The following is an 18,642-nucleotide window of genomic DNA, read 5'->3' as shown; positions in this document are numbered from 1 at the left end:
GGTGTGCTGGCACCACTGCTGACTGGGCTAACCACATCCTGAAGGACGCAGCTGTCAGAGTGAGGCGTCAGCAAGAAGAATCAACAAGGGGGTCAAACCTACTTGGCCTCAATCTCAATAATTAACCATGTCACTGATGCTTCTGTCCATGATTGTATTGAATGACCGTGTAACTGTACCTGCAGAAACAAGTTTCTGGTGTTCTTCCTGAGGACATCTACCATCAGGCTGTGTGTCACTGCTACTAATAAACAGAATACATCCAGTGCAGCTCTACCAGCTAAAAACTGGGCATCCACAAGGCTCACTGGGTCAACAGCAGCAGCAGAATTGTACTCGATCACAATTTGTAACCACGTGATCTGGGATAGGCTAGAGGTTGGCCTACGAAGAGAGGCTGAAGAGACTGGGTCTGTACTCATTGGAGTTTGGAAGGATGAGGGGGGATCTTATAGAGACGTAGAAGATAATGAAGGCGATGGATAGGGTAGAGGTAGAGAGATTCTTCCTGCTTAGAAAGGATAGCAGGACTAGAGGGCACAGCCTCAAAACAAAAGGGGGGTGGAGGCAGTTTAGATCAGAGTTGAGGAGGAACTTCTTCACTCAAAGGGTGGTGAATCTCTGGAATTCTCTGCCCGTTGAAGTGGTGGAGGCTGCCTCGATGAATATATTTAAGTCACGGGTAGATAGGTCACTGATATACAAGGGAATTAAGGGTTATGGGGAGAAAGCGGGAAAGTGGAACTGATCCACTTCAGATCAGCCATGATCTTATTGAATGGCGGGGCAGGCTCGAAGGGCTAGATGGCCGACTCCTGGTCCTATTTCTTATGTTCTTGTACTCTCCATTCTGCCATCATGTTGAGACCAGGAGATGAAGCCTGTTTTGGTAGGAGTGTAGGACCTTGTCACAAACAGAACCTTCCAAAACCATTACCTAGAAGAACAAAGGTACTGTGTGCTTGGGAACACCGCCCTTGCAAGTTCTCCTCCCACTCACCATTCTGACTTGGAAATATATCGGCCGTTCCTTCACTGCTGCTTGGTGAAAATCCTGGAACTCCCTCCTTAACAACACTGTGGGTGTACCTACAACACATGCAGCGATTCAGGAAGACAGCTCACCGCTACCTCCTCGAGGGCAATTAGGAATGGACAATAAATACTGATGTCTGTGATTCCACGTTGTTGGAAGCCATTGATTGACACAGCAGGGACCATGCGGCCTACCAATACCCAGAACAGGCTTCGTGTTCATCTCCTGTTATGCCTGAAGCTCATGAGTCCAAAGGGTTAGGTTGATTGGCCGTGCTAAATTGACCGTACTGTCAGGGGGATTAGCAGGGATGTGCAGTTTCAGGAATAGGACTTGGGTGGGGTTTGTGATCATAGACATAGAACAGTACAGACCCTGCCGAGCTTGTCCGAAACCAAGATCAAGCTGTCCCACTCCCTATCGTTCGTCGGTACTGACCCGATGGGCTGAATGGCCTCCTTCTGCACTGTAGAGATTCTCTGATTCTCGGTGTCGTGCTTGCTCAGGCAAATCCCATGTCCTCAGTTCTATCACTTTCAGTCAGCTGTCTTCCAAGCAGATTGCAACATCAGAGGAAGCGGAACTGAAATCGTGTGAAGAACCTCATCTCGGTCCAAGTCTCATATGAAGTAAAACTGCCTGGAATTTGGTGTGGCTCTGAGGCTGCACTCAATCTCCAGGGCAGCTGGCCAGAGAAAATGTGGATTCTGTAATGGAGAACTGGGGAGGCAATGGCCCTGTGATATTATCACTAGACCATTAATCCAGAAACTCAGCTAATGTTCTGGGGACCCAGGTTCAAATTCTATGACAACAGATGGTGGAATTCGAATTCAATGGTTTAAAAAAATCTGGAATTAGCCCCATGTTCCACGAATGAATTAAAAGAAGAACTAGGGATATTTGAATGTATCGAGAACTGGAGGGACTGATTGTGGACAAGTCCCCAGGACCGGATGGAATGCATCCAAGGGTTCTGAAAGAAATGGCGGAGGTGATAGTGGATGCCTTGGTGGTTATTTTCCAGACGTCGCTGGATTCCAGGGAAGTGCCGGAAGATTGGAAAACGGCTAATGTTACACCGTTGTTTAAGAAGGGTGGCAGGCAAAAGGCGGGGAATTATAGGCCGGTTAGTTTAACGTCTGTGGTAGGTAAAATGTTAGAATCCGTCATCGAGGAGGAAATAGCGAGGCAGCTTGAGGGGAATTGCTTGATAGAGCAGATGCAGCACGGTTTCGTTAAGGGGAAGTCGTGTCTGACAAATTTATTGGAGCTCTATGAGGATGTGTCTAGGGCGGTGGATAGAGGAGAGCCGGTGGATGTGGTCTTTCTTGATTTTCAGAAGGCGTTTGACAATGTACCTCACAAGAGGTTATTGCAGAAGGTAAGGGGGCATGGAGTTGGGGGTAGGGTGTTAGCGTGGATAGAGGATTGGTTGTCAAATAGGAGACAGAGATTGGGGGTTAATGGGTGCTATTTGGATCAGCGGTTGGTGACTAGTGGAGTGCCCCAGGGGACAGTGCTGGGGCCTCAGCTATTTACCATTTATATAGATGATCTGGAGGAGGGAACCGAGTGTAGGGTGTCGAAATTTGCTGATGACACCAAGATTGGTGGAACGGCAAATTGCGCGGAGGGTGTGGAGAGTCTGCAGAAGGATCTAGATAGGCTGGGCGAATGGGCCAAGAACTGGCAAATGGAATTCAATGTTGGCAAGTGCAAGGTGGTCCACTTTGGTAGGAATAATGGTAGGAAGGAGTATTACTTACGTGGCGAAAAACTGCAGCAGGCGACAGTGCAGAGGGACCTCGGGGTCCTTGTGCATGAGTCCCAAAAACCCAGCCTGCAGGTGCAGCAGGTGGTCAGGAAGGCAAATGGGATGCTGGCCTTCATAGCGAGGGGGATTGAATATAAAAGTAGGGAGGTCTTGCTGCAGCTGTATAGGGCATTGGTGAGGCCGCAGCTGGAGTACTGTGTGCAGTTTTGGTCGCCGTACTTACGCAAGGATATTTTGGCCTTGGAGGGAGTGCAGAGGAGGTTTACTAGGCTGATATCGGAGTTGAGGGGGTTGAGCTATGAGGAGAGGCTGAATAAACTAGGCTTGTACTCGTTAGAGTTTAGAAGAATGAGGAGAGATCTCATTGAGACGTATAAGATGATGAATGGGATAGATAGGATAGAGGTGGAGAGACTCTTCCCGCTCAGAAAGGACAGTAGGACTAGGGGGCACAGCCTCAAGATAAAGGGGGGGCGGTTTAGAACGGAGTTGAGGAGGAACTTCTTCACTCAAAGGGTGGTGAATCTCTGGAATTCTCTGCCCGTTGAAGTGGTGGAGGCTACCTCGCTAAATATTTTTAAGACGCGGGTTGATGGGTTTTTGATAAGCGAGGGGATTAAGGGTTATGGGGAGAGGGCGGGAAAGTGGAACTGAGCCACGACAGATCAGCCATGATCTTATTGAATGGCGGGGCAGGCTCAAAGGGCTAGATGGCCTACTCCTGCTCCTATTTCTTATGTTCTTATGTTGAGAGTAATGAGGGGAAGGTAAAGCCAATCTGAAATGAAGAATGATCCCAGTCCCTTATTCCAATTTGCACCTTGTCCCATTTGCCCATTACCCCCGGCACTCACTGTCTCCCAGTCTGACAAAGCCTTGAGTTTTAAAATTGCCATGTTCAAATCCTTCCATCGCCTCCTCGCTCCTCCCTATCTTGAACCTCCTCCAGCCCTACAATCCTTCAAGCGCCTTGAGTTTCTTTCACGTGGCCTTCAGAACCTCCAGATTTAATCACTCCTCCATTAGTCGCTGTGCCTTCACTTGTCTTGACCCCCATCTCTGGAATCCTCCCTTTTTTGTCTTTGACCAAGCTTGGTTGCCTGATCTAATATCTCGCAATGTAGCTCAATGTCAAATTTCATTTAATAACATTGCTCCTGTTAGTGCCTTTTAGACATTTTACTAACTTAAAGATGCCACATAAATCCTTTTATTCTTTGGTATCACTGACAAGGTCAGCACTTTTGCGTTTGAGCTGAGTGTCTCACTTGGCCATCGCAGAGGGCAGTTAAGACTCAGTCACATTGCTGTGGGTCTGGAGTCACATGTGGGCCAGACCAGGGTAAGGATGGCAAATTTCCTTCCCTAGAGGACATTAGTGAACCAGACGAGTTGTTACGATAATCGATAGTTCCATGGTTACCATTACCAGTTTTATAATCCAGCTGTAATGGCGGGATTTGAACCCAAGTCCCCAAAGCATTGACTTGGGCCTTTAGATTGCCAACCAGTGTTATTACCATTACACCATCATCTCCCTCTACAGATATTTCATGAGTACATATTATTGTTGATATTGTCATCACAGGCTCACTGGTGGCTATGTTTAGTTTGGTTTCTGAATGTGGATGCTGTTGGCCATTTCCATCCCTCCCCCCCCCCCACTCCCCTTCCCCTCCCCCCCCCACTCCCCTCCACCCCCCCCCACTCCCCTCCCCCCCCCCACTCCCCTCCCCAGCACCTGCTTGTCCGAGCACAAATAGTTGTCTTTAAAACCCTATTGGTGTCCCTTGGGTCAGACTGGAATGTTCTTTCCTGGACCTTTACCCCGCGATGGGACAGCCCTGTGGCACAGTGGTGCCTCCTAGTGTTAGGGACCCAGGTTCGATACCAGCCTCAGATGACGGTCTGTGTGGAGTTTGCACATTCTCCCCGTGTCTAAAAGCAAATTACTGCGGACGCTGGAATCGGAAACCAAAAGAGAAACTGCTGGGAAATCTCATCAGGTCTGGCAGCATCTGTAAGGAGAGAAAAGAGCTGACAAAGGGTCATCTGGACTTGAAACGTCGCCTCTTTTCTCTCCGCACAGATGCTGCCAGACCTGCTGAGATTTTCCAGCGTTTTCTCTTTTGGCTTCCTGTGTCTGTTTGTTTCCTCCCACAATCTGAAAGGTTAGGTGCATTGATCATGGTAATTTCCCTTCATGTCAGGGGAATCAGCAGGTTTATAGGGATAGGGCCTGGGTTAGGATTGTTGTTAGTGCTGGTTCAATGGGCCAAATGGCCTCCCCCTGCAGTGTGGGGATTCTATGATCCTATGATGTTATCTTTCAGAAACAACTGACTGACGTCATGAAATGTCATCGGGACCAAGTGGACAAGTTTGTAAAGATGAAGAGGCGGAATGAGGAAAAGGTTGTGGGAATCAAGGTAAATTTGGACTGGGTTGTGGCTCCCTTACCCACACTCGATTTTTTTAATTGAAGATTCTCGGCATGACATTTAAGGCAATTTCTCTGCTCCTCTCCTTCTCTCTGACCTGTCTCCTCCAGAACCAGTTATACTTCATTCTCTCAGGTCCATCAGTGACTTTATTAAATCTGCCAACAAGGCTGGTGCTGTTGTTGTTGTCTGGCGTACTCACCCCTACCTACAGAGGCTGAGTGCCAACGCTGAGTCACTTCTAACCTCCCCCGGACCATGGTCCCCACCAGTGAACGTCAAACCGTTGTTTCCAGGACGGACACTGCCCTCATCTGCTCTGCTGACCTGCCCTCCACAGCCTCCAGCTTCATAGATCCCCAAGCCCACACATCCCGCTTCTTCCAAAATCCACGAACAGGACTGTCCCGCCATCGTATCACCCTGCTCCTGTCCCACTGAACTCATTTCCTCTTATCTCGACTTCATCATCTCTCCATTCGCTTCCCGCCTACATTCCCGATTCCTCTGATGCCCTACGTCATGTCAACAGTTTCCAGTTCCCTGGTCCCAACCACCGCCTCCTCATTATGGATGTCCAGTCCCTCAACACCTCCATTCCTCACCAGGAGGGTTTGAGGTTTCCGATTCCCCCTTGAGTAGAGGCCTGAACAATCCCCATCCACACCACTCTCCCCCGCCTGACTGAACTTGTTCTCTCACAAAATAATTTTGCCTTTAACTTGTCTCACTTCCTGCAAACAACAGGTGTGACTATGGGTACGCACGGGGCCCCAGTTACACTTGCCATTTTGTGTGTGATGTGGAACACTCCTTGTTCCAGTCCGACTCAGTCTCCCACCTAACTCTGTTACATCGATGTTTGTATCAATGCTGCTTCATGCTCCTGTCTGGACCTAGAAAAATATAACAATTTTTGCTGCCAATTTCCCACTCTCTCACCTTCACATGGCCTACCTCCTACACTTCCCTTCCCTTCCTTGACCTCTCTGTCTCCATTCCCAGTGATTGGCAGTCTACTAATGTTCATTAAAAAACCCACCAACTCCCATGGTTACACTGACCACAGATCCTCACAGCCTGCTCCTGGTAAGGACCCCATCCCAATTCCCCGGTTTCTCTGCCTCCGTCACATCTGTTTCACTGATGCCACTTTCCAAAATGGCACATTGGATCTGTCTGCTGCCACCTTAAGGCATAAATCCCCCCACTTTGACAAGGCTCTCAACCATGTCTGACCCACTTCCTGCACCTCTGCCCTAACCTTTCCCCTCTTGTCCTCAATTTCCATCCCACCAGCCTCCGTATCTGAAGGACGACCCTTGGCCAACTCCAGAATGATGTCACATCTTCCCCTGACCAGCATTTGCTGGGACTGGTGCCCCTGTGATCCCCTGGCCCATTCCTCTACCATCCCTTCCCCACTGCACCTTATCACCCAATTGCAAGGGGTACAACCCCTGCCTTCTATCTCCTTTCTCCACACCACCCAAGACCTGAAACACTCCTTTCGATGGAGGCACTATTTTAATTGTCCTGTCTCAATCTGTTCCACTGTGTTCATCGCTCCCACTGCAGTCTCCTCTGCATTGGGAGGACTGAACACAGACCAGGCGATGCTTGGCGGGACACCTCTGTGGAGTCCGTAAGCACGATCCCAACCTTCCTATAGCTTTTCAATTCACCATCTTGCTCCCTCGCACTCACTTCTCTGTCCTTGGCCTGCTGCAATGTTCCAGTGAAGCTCAACACAAACTCGTCTTCTGATGGGGCACTTTACAGAATTTGATATTAAATTCACCAACTTCAGCCTCTGAGCTCTGGCCTCCAGTTTGTATCCTTCCCCCTCAGCTGTGTTTTCAGACTGCACTGGCCCTTTCTCTGCAAAGCACACACTCTGCTACTTACCTTTCAGACATTGCTGACCTTTGTTCTGCTATTAACACCTACTCTGGATCAAAGCTTTAGTCTTTATTACTAACATTACCGCTCTCCTTGTCTTATGTTCCATTGCATGTTTATCAGTTAATCTCTCCTGCCCTCTAACCCCTGGCTGACCTTGTATTTTGCTCCAACCTCCCTCCTGGCCCCCCTACTTTTCCTTTTTAAAACCTATCACATGTCTCCTTCTCTCCAATTCCAAAGGAATGTCCCATTGGACTTGAAAAGTTAACTCTGTTTCTCCCTCCAGAGATGCTGCCAGACCTCCTGAATTTTTCCAGCGTTTCTTGGCTTCTTATTGCGGACTGGGATAAATCTTGGTGATCTTTCAAGTGCTGGAATGTGCTATTGTGATATGGATGGGAATTATCCTCCTGGACCTGGGGAAGGGTGTATGAGTGTGAGGGAGGGTCGAGGGTTGGAATTAGTTGAGGATAAACAGAATCGGATAAATAATTGGAGGAAAAGCATTGCCGGGTTGTATGCAAAGAGCTCTTGGGTTCGAGACTTGATAGGCCAGCCATGGGCACAATGGGCCGAATGGCCTCCTGCTGTGCTCCGTGTTGCTGTGAGCGGGTGCTGGTTTCCTGGAGAGATGTTTGGGAAGGTTTTCGATGTTGGTTCTCTCTCTTACAGCGGGACTCGGCTGAACTCCAGCAGAAGGTGAAGAGTGACTTTGAGAAGATGCACCAGATCCTGTGGAAGGAGGAGAGCAGCCTGGTGTACGAGCTCCAGCGGGACGAGGCCTCGGCTCTGGAGAAGCTGGAGAGACACATCCAGCAGCTGGATACGGGGCTGGAGGAGCTGGAGCAGCTGATCAGCAGCACCCAGGGGTGCCTAGAGCAGCTGAAGAGTACGGTGCTGATTGAGGTGACAATATTTATTTATTAGTGTTACAAGTTGGCTTACATTAACACTGCAATGAAGTTGCTGTGAAAATCCCCTAGTTGCCACACTCCAGCACCTGTTTGGGTACACTGGCCATGCTAAATTCTCCCTCAATGTACCTAACCAGCACATCTTTCAGATTGTGGGAGGAAACTGGAGCACCCGGACGAAACCCATGCGGACACGGGGAGAATGTGCGGACTCCACACGGACAGTGACCCAAGCCGGGAATTGAACCCGGTCCTTGGTGCTGTGAGGCAGCAGTGCTAACCACTGTGCCACCATTTACCAGGCAGGAGTGAGGGGAAGCTGGGCAAAGGGGGAGTGGGTATGAGCGATGGGTAAGATACGGCTTCCCCCTCATCCCTCTGTCCTCCCGGGCTCGGAGTAAACTGGGGAGAGCTGAATTGGTCTGATTTTCGTTGAATTTCACTGGGCGAGGAGTTTGGGAGGCTGGATAAAGCTATCAACATACCAAACATCTCCAACAATTGGCTCAAAGCTTTCTAAATTTCGTTGGAGAAGCTCCATTTCTTAAGTGGGATCATGCCTGCAGGATATCAGGTTTCAAGACACAGATTTAAGATGAGAGAGGTCAGTGGGGAGAGGAGATTTGTTTTATTGAAGCAAGTTGTTGTGATCTGGAAGGTTGGTGGACGTAGGTTCAATAATAACTTTCTGACAGGAACTGGATAAATACTTGAGGCGATGTTTACAGACACAACGAGGGAAGGGTGGGGTAGAGTGTGATGAGTGAGACCAGTGGGATGGGCCAGATGGCTTGCAGTTGTGTGCTGTAAAATTGGCTGACTCCAGTTCGATGCTGCAAATTCTTGTTTTAATTAAAACAAAAGTCCAGCTGCCCGGGGCCCTGAGCTCTGGTCTCTCTGTAGCCTCCACTTACACACTGCTCGTTCCGTCTACTTACCAGATGTTTGAGGTTGGCGAGAACAGAGACAAACTCAGGACTGGCGTCTCTCACTTCCTTTATTTCTAAACAGCTGATCTAACGCTCGGCAAGAATAATTCATGGTCAGCAATCTGAGAGTAAAGGAAGAGGTTATATTTACTTCTAGATCAGGATGTTATTGAAGTGTTGTACTCTAGAAACGCGGCGGCACGTGGTACAGTGGTTAGCGCTGCTGCCTCACAGCAGCAGGGACCCCGGGTTCAATTCCGGCCTCGGGTCACTGTCTGTGTGGAGTTTGCACATTCTCCCCATGTCCGCGTGGGCTTCCTCCGGGTGCTCCAGTTTCCTCCCACCATCCAAAGATGTGCGGGTTAGGTTGATTGGCCATTCTAAGTTGCCCCTTAGTGTCAAGGGGGCCTGGCGGGGCAAATACGTGGGGTTACGGGGTTAGGGTCTGGGTGGGATTATGGTCGGTGCAGACTCGATGGTCTGAATGGCCTCCTTCTTCTGCACTGTGGGGATTCTATGATTCCATAAATGTGGTAACTAATTTCTGCACAGCAAGATCCCACAAACTGCAATGTCATAATGACCAGATAATGTGGCCTAGAGGTAACTCTGATTTGAAGGGTAAATGGGGTTAAGGATAAATTATTTGGGGAACCCACTCTGGTCTTGTTTGAAATAGTGGCCACACGATCCAGTCTCCAGAGAGGATAGCTTTGATATCTCATTTAGAAGGTGGCACCTCTGGCAGTGAAGAGTTCCCTCAGTACTGCTTTGGGAGTGTCTGTTACACACTCAATCCCGTGACATTCTAATTTGAGTGTGGGACATGGGGATTTTGAATTGCTCTGCAATGTATTTAAGGTGAAGCTGAATGAACAGCGAGACAAAGGAATAGAGTATGTTGATAGTGGGAGGAGGCTAGCCCAGACCTGTTGGTTGAACAACCTGTAGGACTTCTAAAATGCTGGGCCATCACTTGTTGTCCATCCCTAATTGCCCTTGAACTAAAGGACAGTTCAGGAAGGCGAATGGGATGCTGGCCTTCATAGCGAGGGGGATTGAATATAAAAGTAGGGAGGTCTTGCTGCAGCTGTAAAGGGCATTGGTGAGGCCGCAGCTGGAGTACTGTGTGCAGTTTTGGTCGCCGCACCTGCGCAAGGATATTTTGGCCTTGGAGGGAGTGCAGAGGAGGTTTACTAGGCTGATGCCGGAGTTGAGGGGGTTGAGCTATGAGGAGAGGCTGAATAAACTAGGCTTGTACTCATTAGAGTTTAGAAGAATGAGGGGAGATCTCATTGAGACGTATAAGATGATGAATGGGATGGATAGGATAGAGGTGGAAAGACTCTTCCCGCTCAGAAAGGACAGTAGGACTAGGGGGCACAGCCTCAAGATAAAGGGGGGGCGGTTTAGAACAGAGTTGAGGAGGAACTTCTTCACTCAAAGGGTGGTGAATCTCTGGAATTCTCTGCCCGTTGAAGTGGTGGAGGCTGCCTCGCTAAATATTTTTAAGACGCGGGTTGATGGGTTTCTGATAAGAGAGGGGATTAAGGGTTATGGGGAGAGGGTGGGAATGTGGAACTGAGCCACGACAGATTAGCCATGATCTTATTGAATGGCGGGGCAGGCTCGAAGGGCTAGATGGCCTACTCCTGCTCCTATTTCTTATGTTCTTAAGGGATAACCACATTGTTGTGGTTCGAGAGTCAGACTGGGTAGTGAACCAGATGGGTTTTTACGACGTGACTGTTACTGACGCTACTTTTTAATTCCAGATTGTACTCATTGAATTTAAATTCCACCAGCTGCCATGGTGAGATTTGAAACCATGTCCCCAGGGCATTAGCCTGAGCCTCTGGACAACTAGTCCAGCGTCATTTCCAGGACAGCACTGTCTCCCCGTAACTGTACAACGCCCAGCGCTGGTTCAGTTTAATTTGACACTGATGTAAAGCTCCAGAAATGCAGACTAATGGGTTTTGGGCGAAGGTTCAGTTAACGGGTGGAACAGTACATCAGGCAGGAATCAGAGTGCTGGATACTGAGGCTTGGAGATGTACCTAACTGTGCCTCATTCTGTTTCTGTTTCAGACTCGCGGTCTAGCACGCAGGTATGTGAACTCTCATTTCATTGTATAATTAAACGTGCTTTCCGTTATTGGTCGAGACTGCACTGAGGTCAACTTTGGGGTTGTGCAAAACCTTTCGTCTGTTACCCGACTCACACCAAGTCCAGTTTGTGCAACAGACTTCCTGGAAAGTGCTTCACGTTATCCTGGGGCTAAGAAAGAGAGAGTTTATTTCCATGGATTGTTCTTATCAGAGAGTCAAGCTCTCACTGCACCCTTGCTGGTGCACCTCCCAGCTTACTTTCACCTCTGTGTACACCTCTTCTCCCTCTCTCCCTCTGTCTCTCTCTCTCTCACTCGCTGTCCTCTCTTTAGTTTTTTTTTTCCATTTGCTCTTTCCATGTCTGCATTTGTTTTTGTGGGGTGGATATTCAGGAAGGTTGGGAATATGGTTTGTTTTCCCCCTCCCCTCTCTCTCTCTCTCTCTCTCTGAAGTCTTGCTGCCTCAGGCCCAGCCCAGTTTTCAAGCTGTTCTATCTGCAGTGCCGACTGACTGTCCCATTGATAATGACCTCCCTTCCTCGCAGTGTGCAGGTCGAGAGTGAGCCAGATGTCAGCAGCCACCTTCGCGGCGCTCGCTACACCGGACCTCTTCAATACATCATCTGGAAGAAGATGTACAAATCTCTGGAGCCAGGTAACCGTGGGTGTCTCTGCCAGCCAGGAGCCCTTTAGTCTGTGTCATTGTGGCATCTTTCTCTCTGTTCACTCTAGCACTTCCATTGAGGGATTTCCAGATTGCCGAATGCAACTTTTTACTTTTTGATTCCCATCCAAAAACTTCCTGACTTTGTGCTTCTAATCAGGAATGCAGGAGGGAAGTTTGTACACTGTCCCCATCAAACACTCCCAGGACAGGTACAGCACAGGGTTAGATACAGAGTAAAGCTCTCTCTACACTGTCCTCATCAAACACTCCCAGGACAGGTACAGCACGGGGTTAGATACAGAGTAAAGCTCCCTCTACGCTGTCCCCATCAAACACTCCCAGGACAGGTACAGCACGGGGTTAGATACAGAGTAAAGCTCCCTCTACACTGTCCCCATCAAACACTCCCAGGACAGGTACAGCACGGGGTTAGATACAGAGTAAACTCCCCCTACACTGTCCCCCATCAAACACTCCCAGGACAGGTACAGCACGGGGTTAGATACAGAGTAAAGTTCCCTCTACACTGTCCCCCATCAAACACTCCCAGGACAGGTACAGCACGGGGTTAGATACAGAGTAAAGCTCCCTCTACACTGGCCCCCATCAAACACTCCCAGGACAGGTACAGCACGGGGTTAGATACAGAGTAAAGCTCCCTCTACACTGTCCCCCCATCAAACACTCCCAGGACGGGTACAGCACAGGGTTAGATATAGAGTAAAGCTCCCTCTACACTGTCCCCCATCAAACACTCCCAGGACAGGTACAGCACGGGGTTAGATACAGAGTAAAGCTCCCTCTACACTGTCCCCCATCAAACACTCCCAGGACAGGTACAGCACGGGGTTAGATACAGAGTAAAGCTCCCTCTACACTGTCCCCCATCAAACACTCCCAGGACAGGTACAGCACGGGGTTAGATACAGAGTAAAGCTCCCCCTATTGTGACCCCTTTCTCAGATTAACCAACCTGTTGATAGCTTTGTGCTCTGTAGCAGAGCTCCAGTGTAAAAGGGCACCCTCTTAATCTTAAACAGCGCTTCCTAGTTCTTGTCTCCAGAGGAAAATAATGACCAGATTCCAGAGCTGAACTTTTCCCAATTTCCCACACATTCCATTCCTGATGGACCAAGAAATGGGCTTCGTGACTAATAACTGTGAAGAGGCAGCCAAACACAAACCCTGTGCATGTATATGTGACCATGCATGTGCATGAGCATGTACTGTTCATGCACACGCCGCTGGCATTTCTGCCCCTTGTATTATGGGACGGATGTCTGGTTAATGACGGATAAGCCACGTGCTGTTACGCAGTGTGGGATTCCCAAATAGTTTCTCTAGTTGCTTCCAGTCAAGTTTGAAGCAAGTTCACAATGGGATTTGCTGCGGGTAAGTCATATTTAACTAATTTGATTGAAGTTTTTGATAATTGGACAGGGTTGATGAGGGTAATGTGGTTGATGTGGTGTACATATACTTCCTAAAGGGTTTTGATAAAGTGCTGTTTGACAGGCTTGTCAGCAAAGTTAAAGTTAGAGGCAGGGTCCATAAGAAATAGGAACAGGAGGAGACCATTCAGCCCTTCAAGCCTGCTATTCCATTTAATAGTGCCCCACAAGGCTGTGTTCTCAGCCCCCTACTATATTCCTTATATGCACGCACCCCGGACATTCTCTCTTCTACCTTCTTCCATCGAGAAAAAGTCTGAGGTCACGTATCAACTGCCACAAGAACAGCTTCTTCCCTGTCGCTGTCAGACCTTTGAATGGACCTACCTCACGTTAAGTTGATCTTTCTCTACATCCTAGCTGTGACTGTAATGCTACATTCTGTACCCTCTCCTTTCCTTCTCTATGAACAGTATGCTTTGTCTGCGTAGCGCACAAGAAACAATACTTTTCACTGTACGTTAATACATGTAACAATAATAAATCAATTATCATTGCTGATCTAACACTCACTCACTCCGCTTTCCCACTTTCTCTCCATAATCCTTCATTCCCCAACTGATTAAAAACCTACCTCAATCTCAGCGTTGTAAATGTTCGGCCCCCTGGGTAAAGAATTCCAAAGATTCAGCACTCTTTAAGAGAAGAAATTCTTCCTTAAATCTGGACCTGCTGTGATTCTGCGACTGTGCCCTCTGGTCTCTCACTCCAGTGAGTGGGAACATTCTCCCAACATTTACCCTATTACCCTACACTGGTACAGTGGTTAGTGCTGCTGCCTCACAGCGCCAGGGACCTGGGTTCAATTCCCAGCTTGGGTCACTGTCTGTATGGAGTCTGCACATTCTCCTCGTGTCTGCATGGGTTTCTTCTGGGTGCTCCCACAGTCTAAAGATGTGCAGGTTAGGTGGATCGGCCATGCTAAATTGCCCCTTAGTGTCAGGGGGACTAGCTAAGGTAAATGCAAGGGGATAGGGCGTGGGTGGGACTGTGGTTGATGGGCCAAATGGCCTCCTTCTGCACTGTAGGGTTTTGTGAACCCCCCCCCCCCCCCCCATAACTTTCAGAAGAGAATTGAATAAACAGCTGAAGAGAGTATTTGCAGAGCTGTGATGGGAAAGTGGATGGGTGGAAGTAGCTGACATACTCCCGTAAAGCTAGCGTGGCCAGCTAGCTAGAGCTAGCACGGACACAATGGCCTGAATGGACTCCTCCTATGCCTTGCTCCCTCGAGCTCATCCAAAACCCTGTTGCCCAGTGCTCTCTGACCAGCGTTGACAGGGAATCGAGAGTTGGGGGGATAAGGCAGCAAAGTGGAGTTGAGGATTATCAAATCAGATCAGACACGATTTTATTGAATGGCGGTGCAGACTCGATGGGCTGAATGGCCTACTTCTGCTCCTACGGCTTATGGATTCCTGGTCTGACCGCACCTCTCTCTGAAAATTCTCACCCTTGTATTCAAATGCTTCCAACACATTGCCTCTCCATATTGTAATCTCCTCAGGCCTGCACAGTCTCAGAGTCAATGGGTCCCGATTTAACATGGATTTCGGGAAGAATTTCTTCTCCCGCTGAGTGGGGAATCTTTGGAATTCTTTACTCCAGGAAGCCAATCGTTGAATTTTTTCAATGCTGGGATCGATAGGTTTTTAATTATTTGGGGTGTGAAGGATTACAGAAATAAGGCATAGAATCTCTACAGTGCAGAAGGAGGCCATTTGGTCCATCGAGTCTGCACTGACCACAATCCCATCCAGGCCCTATCCTCACAACCCCACAAATTTACCCTGCTAATCCCCCTGACACTAAGGGGCAATTTATCATGGCCAATCCGTCTAACCCGTGCATCTTTCGGACTGTGGGAGGAAACTGGAGCGTCCAGAGGAAACCCACGCAGACACGGGGAGAATGTGCAGACCCCACGCGGACAGTGACCCAAGCCGGGGAATCGAGCTCCGGTGCTTTGAGGCAGCGGTGCTAACCACCGTGCCACCCTGGAGATGGATTTAGTGAGCGTCAGATTAGCAATGACATTAAATGGCATAGCAGGCTGAAGGGCTGAGTTGCCTTCTCCTGTTCCTATTCCTTATGGACCTTGTCTCTAACTTTAACTTTATTGACGCAGCACTTTATCAAAAACCTTTAGGAAGCCCACGTATTCCGCCCAGAGTGTTCTGTGTTTCTCTAATTCTGGCCTCTTGAGTGAGCCTGATTTAAATTCCCGCACTGTTGGCTGTGCCTTCCATTTGGTCGCCTGTATTAATATCTCCGTAAACTTAGCTTTCAATCCGGTTTTATGGTCACTCCACTAAAGCAGTCTGGTATGATTTACTACAATCAAACATAGAAACGTAGAAAATAAGAGCAGGAGGAGGCCATTTGGCCCTTCGAGCCTGTTCCAACATTCATCACGATCATGGCTAATCATCCAACTCAATAGCCTCATCCTGCTTTCTCCCCATAAACTTTGTCCCATTTGCCCCAAGTGCTATATCCAGCCTCCTCTTGAATACATTCAATGTTTTGGCATCAACTACTTCCCACGGTAATGAATTCCACAGGCTCACCGCTCTTTGGGTGAAGAAATGTCTCCTCAGCTCCATCCTGAATGGTCTACCCTGAATCCTCAGACTGTGACCCCTGGTTCTGGAATCCCCCACCATCGGGAACATCCTCCCTGCATCTACCCTGTCTAGTCCTGTTGAGGCGGGTACATTTTTGTCTTTTAAGAAGCATTTAGACAGTTACACGAATAAGATGGGTATAGGGGAATATGGACCAAATGCGGGCAATTGGAACTGGCTTCGGGGCTTAAAAAAACAGGGTGGCATGGACATGTTGGGCCGAAGGGCCTGTTCCCATGCTGTAAACCTCTGCCTCTCTGACTTTGAGCTCCCCCCTCATTTGTCTGAACTCCAACAAAAATAACCCTAACCTAGTTAATCTCTCATCATACATCTGTCCTGCCATCCCTGGGTCAGCCTGGTTGTTATACAAATATCAAGGTGCTATACAAATGCCAGCTGCTTCTTGTGTGTCTTAAGTCTAAATGTTTGTGCTTGCCAATCTGAAAATGGTCCCGAAATGTTTTCTGTTAGCTCCAGCCCGGCTGACCTTTGACCCGAACACCGCACACCCTAACCTGGTCCTGTCCGAGGACCTGACCAGCGTGTCTGAGGTTAATGAGCAGCAACCTGTCCCCAATAATCCTGAGCGATTCGATAAGTGCGTCAACGTCCTGACCTCCCAGGGCTTCTCGAGTGGGAGACACTACTGGGAGGTGGCAGTGGACGGCAAGACCAAGTGGGACCTGGGCATTGCCAAGGAATCCGTTGACCGCAAGGTTGTGGTCAAGGTCACACCCGCCAATGGCTACTGGACCCTTCGCCTGAGGAACCGCGACCAGTACTGGGCTGGCACACTTCCGTGGAAACGCCTGCCCATTCAGAGGAAGCCCAAGAGGATCGGGCTGTTTCTGGATTTTGACGATGGCCGTCTCTCGTTCTATGATGCTGAGGATATGTCTCACCTCCTGACTTTCCGCCAGCCCTTCTCCGAGAGAGTCTTCCCCTTCTTCAGCACCTGCTTCAACGAGGGGGGGCTTAACTCTGCACCCCTCCGGCTCTGCCACGTCAATCCGTAACGGGGGGGGGGAGGGAGTGTGGAGCTGGTGGTTGGGCTCGCGTTCCAGCAACGCGGAGATCGAAGTAGATTTCCCAGAGTCCTCGGGCTTTCGACTCTCAGCTCACCCTCTCCACCTCCCCCACCCCACCTCGGTGCTCCATTCCTGAGGGCGCGGGGGTCAGTAATCTTCCATGTTCCACTCTCTTCCGCTCCCACCCCTCTCCTTCCCGCTTTCCCTCTCCTGGTTACCACACTTACTCATACCTGGCTTTGAGTTGATGAGGGCAGGATGTGGTTGTGAATAGGCCGACAGTCACTTTGAACATTGGGGAAATCGTTAAGAGAGATTTCTGTTACCGAGTTACCACTATCTCTTTAATACTATGGGTGGCATAGCGGTTAGCGCTGCTGCCTCACAGCGCTAGGACCCTGGGTTTGATTCCCGGCTCGGGCCGCTGTCCGTGTGGAGTCTGCGCATTCTCCCCATGTCTGCCTGGGTTTCCTCCGGGTGCTTGAGTTTTCTCCCACAGTCCAAAGATGTGCTGGTTAGGTGCATTGGCCACGATCAATTCACCCTCAGTGTACCTGAACAGGTGCTGGAGTATGGCGACTAGAGGATTTTCACAATTACTTCATTGCAGTGTTAATGCAAGCTTACTTGTGAACTAACAAAATAAGGAGGAATAGTGAAGTGGCTGCCATCTGGTGGTGGCTCCCAGAACATCAGCCACCAAAATCCATCTTTAGCATTAATCAATTAACCAACTAAATTGAACATTTTGTGGTTTGGAGCGTTGGCTTCAACTCTCTTTTTGGGCTCCAACTGGTTTGGGACAATGGGATGATTTGTCAGTCTCGATCTCTCTCTCGCGTTTCTCTTTCAAATTCTCTTTCCGACCCTTGTCTTCGCTCTTCCCCGTGCCACGTTACAGTTTGTGGGAATCTCCCCGTGTCTGCGTGGGTTTCCTCCCACACTCCTTCCACATGTCCTTCCTTCACCTCCTTCCCCATTGACCTGTCCCCAGCGCGCACCTAAACAATCAGTTAGACAGTGAACAGCAAATCCTTCGATTTCACTTTGACCATCGATGGATCTGTTTTACTTTTTCAAACAGAATAATCAATCCTTGAATCAAATGATTAATTTTCTTTTCATTTAGTTTGCGATGTGCGACTTGTGGAAAATTGCAGGAATGACTGAGCTGTTCCTCGTTGTCGCTCTGTTTGATGTCATTGCGCCTGGTTTCATTTTGAGTTAAAAAAAATCGCCTCCATCCTTTTGGCCAAGAGGCCTGGCGTGTAAATTGTGATGTGAACTCGGGAGAACCTTGAATGGAGCGGGGAACAATGTTGAATGTTGTTAGTATTTTGTTCTGATGAACCTTCTGCCTAGTTTCTGTCTGCGATACAAACTGTTCACTGAAATTTTGCTGTACTCATTATTAGAATAAATAAAACTTGCATTGTGAGAATACATAGTGCCTGGGATTGATTAATTTTGTTTATTGCCATACAGTGTAAAGTATTAAAAACAAGAGCAGCGACAACAATGTCAGACAATACACTCTGTTCCTGACAAGTCTAAAATTCACTACATTTGACAACAAAATCAGGCGAAGGGTGGAATTTTACCAGCACGTTCACCCAAGGTTCGTACAATCCTGCCCGAGGCCAATGGAGTTCTCTCGAGCCTCGCCTGCCCCCGGAATCAGGGTGAGTATGCCGGTAAAATTCCGGCCTTAGTATTCCAAGCATCCCAACATTGCAAACACCAAGACAGGAAC

The 18,642-nt window shown here is 48.8% G+C and overlaps 1 protein-coding gene across 2 annotated transcripts in view; it reads left to right on the top strand.

The window, feature by feature from the left end:
- The window catches only part of trim105 (tripartite motif containing 105), a 32,281-nt gene extending 13,949 nt beyond the window's left edge, over positions 1-18,332 (top strand). Inside the window, exons 2-6 of one of the 2 annotated variants that reach the window (XM_080201286.1) lie at positions 5,147-5,242; positions 7,832-8,065; positions 11,094-11,113; positions 11,659-11,768; positions 16,333-18,332. In XM_080201286.1, coding sequence (XP_080057412.1) covers positions 5,147-5,242; positions 7,832-8,065; positions 11,094-11,113; positions 11,659-11,768; positions 16,333-16,877 — 1,005 coding nt within the window. In that variant the 3' untranslated portion in view covers positions 16,878-18,332. Of the gene's footprint in view, positions 1-5,146; positions 5,243-7,831; positions 8,066-11,093; positions 11,114-11,658; positions 11,775-16,332 lie in introns of both variants that reach the window. The other variant, XM_080201285.1, reaches the window with a different exon arrangement.
- Positions 18,333-18,642: the final 310 nt, after the last annotated feature.

Source organism: Carcharhinus amblyrhynchos, chromosome 13 (assembly GCF_965287045.1).
Source record: "Carcharhinus amblyrhynchos chromosome 13, sCarAmb.v2.hapA, whole genome shotgun sequence".
Classification (NCBI taxonomy): Eukaryota; Metazoa; Chordata; class Chondrichthyes; order Carcharhiniformes; family Carcharhinidae; genus Carcharhinus; species Carcharhinus amblyrhynchos.
Note: the sequence above shows the minus strand (reverse complement) of the source record. Positions and strands in the feature narration are given on the sequence as shown.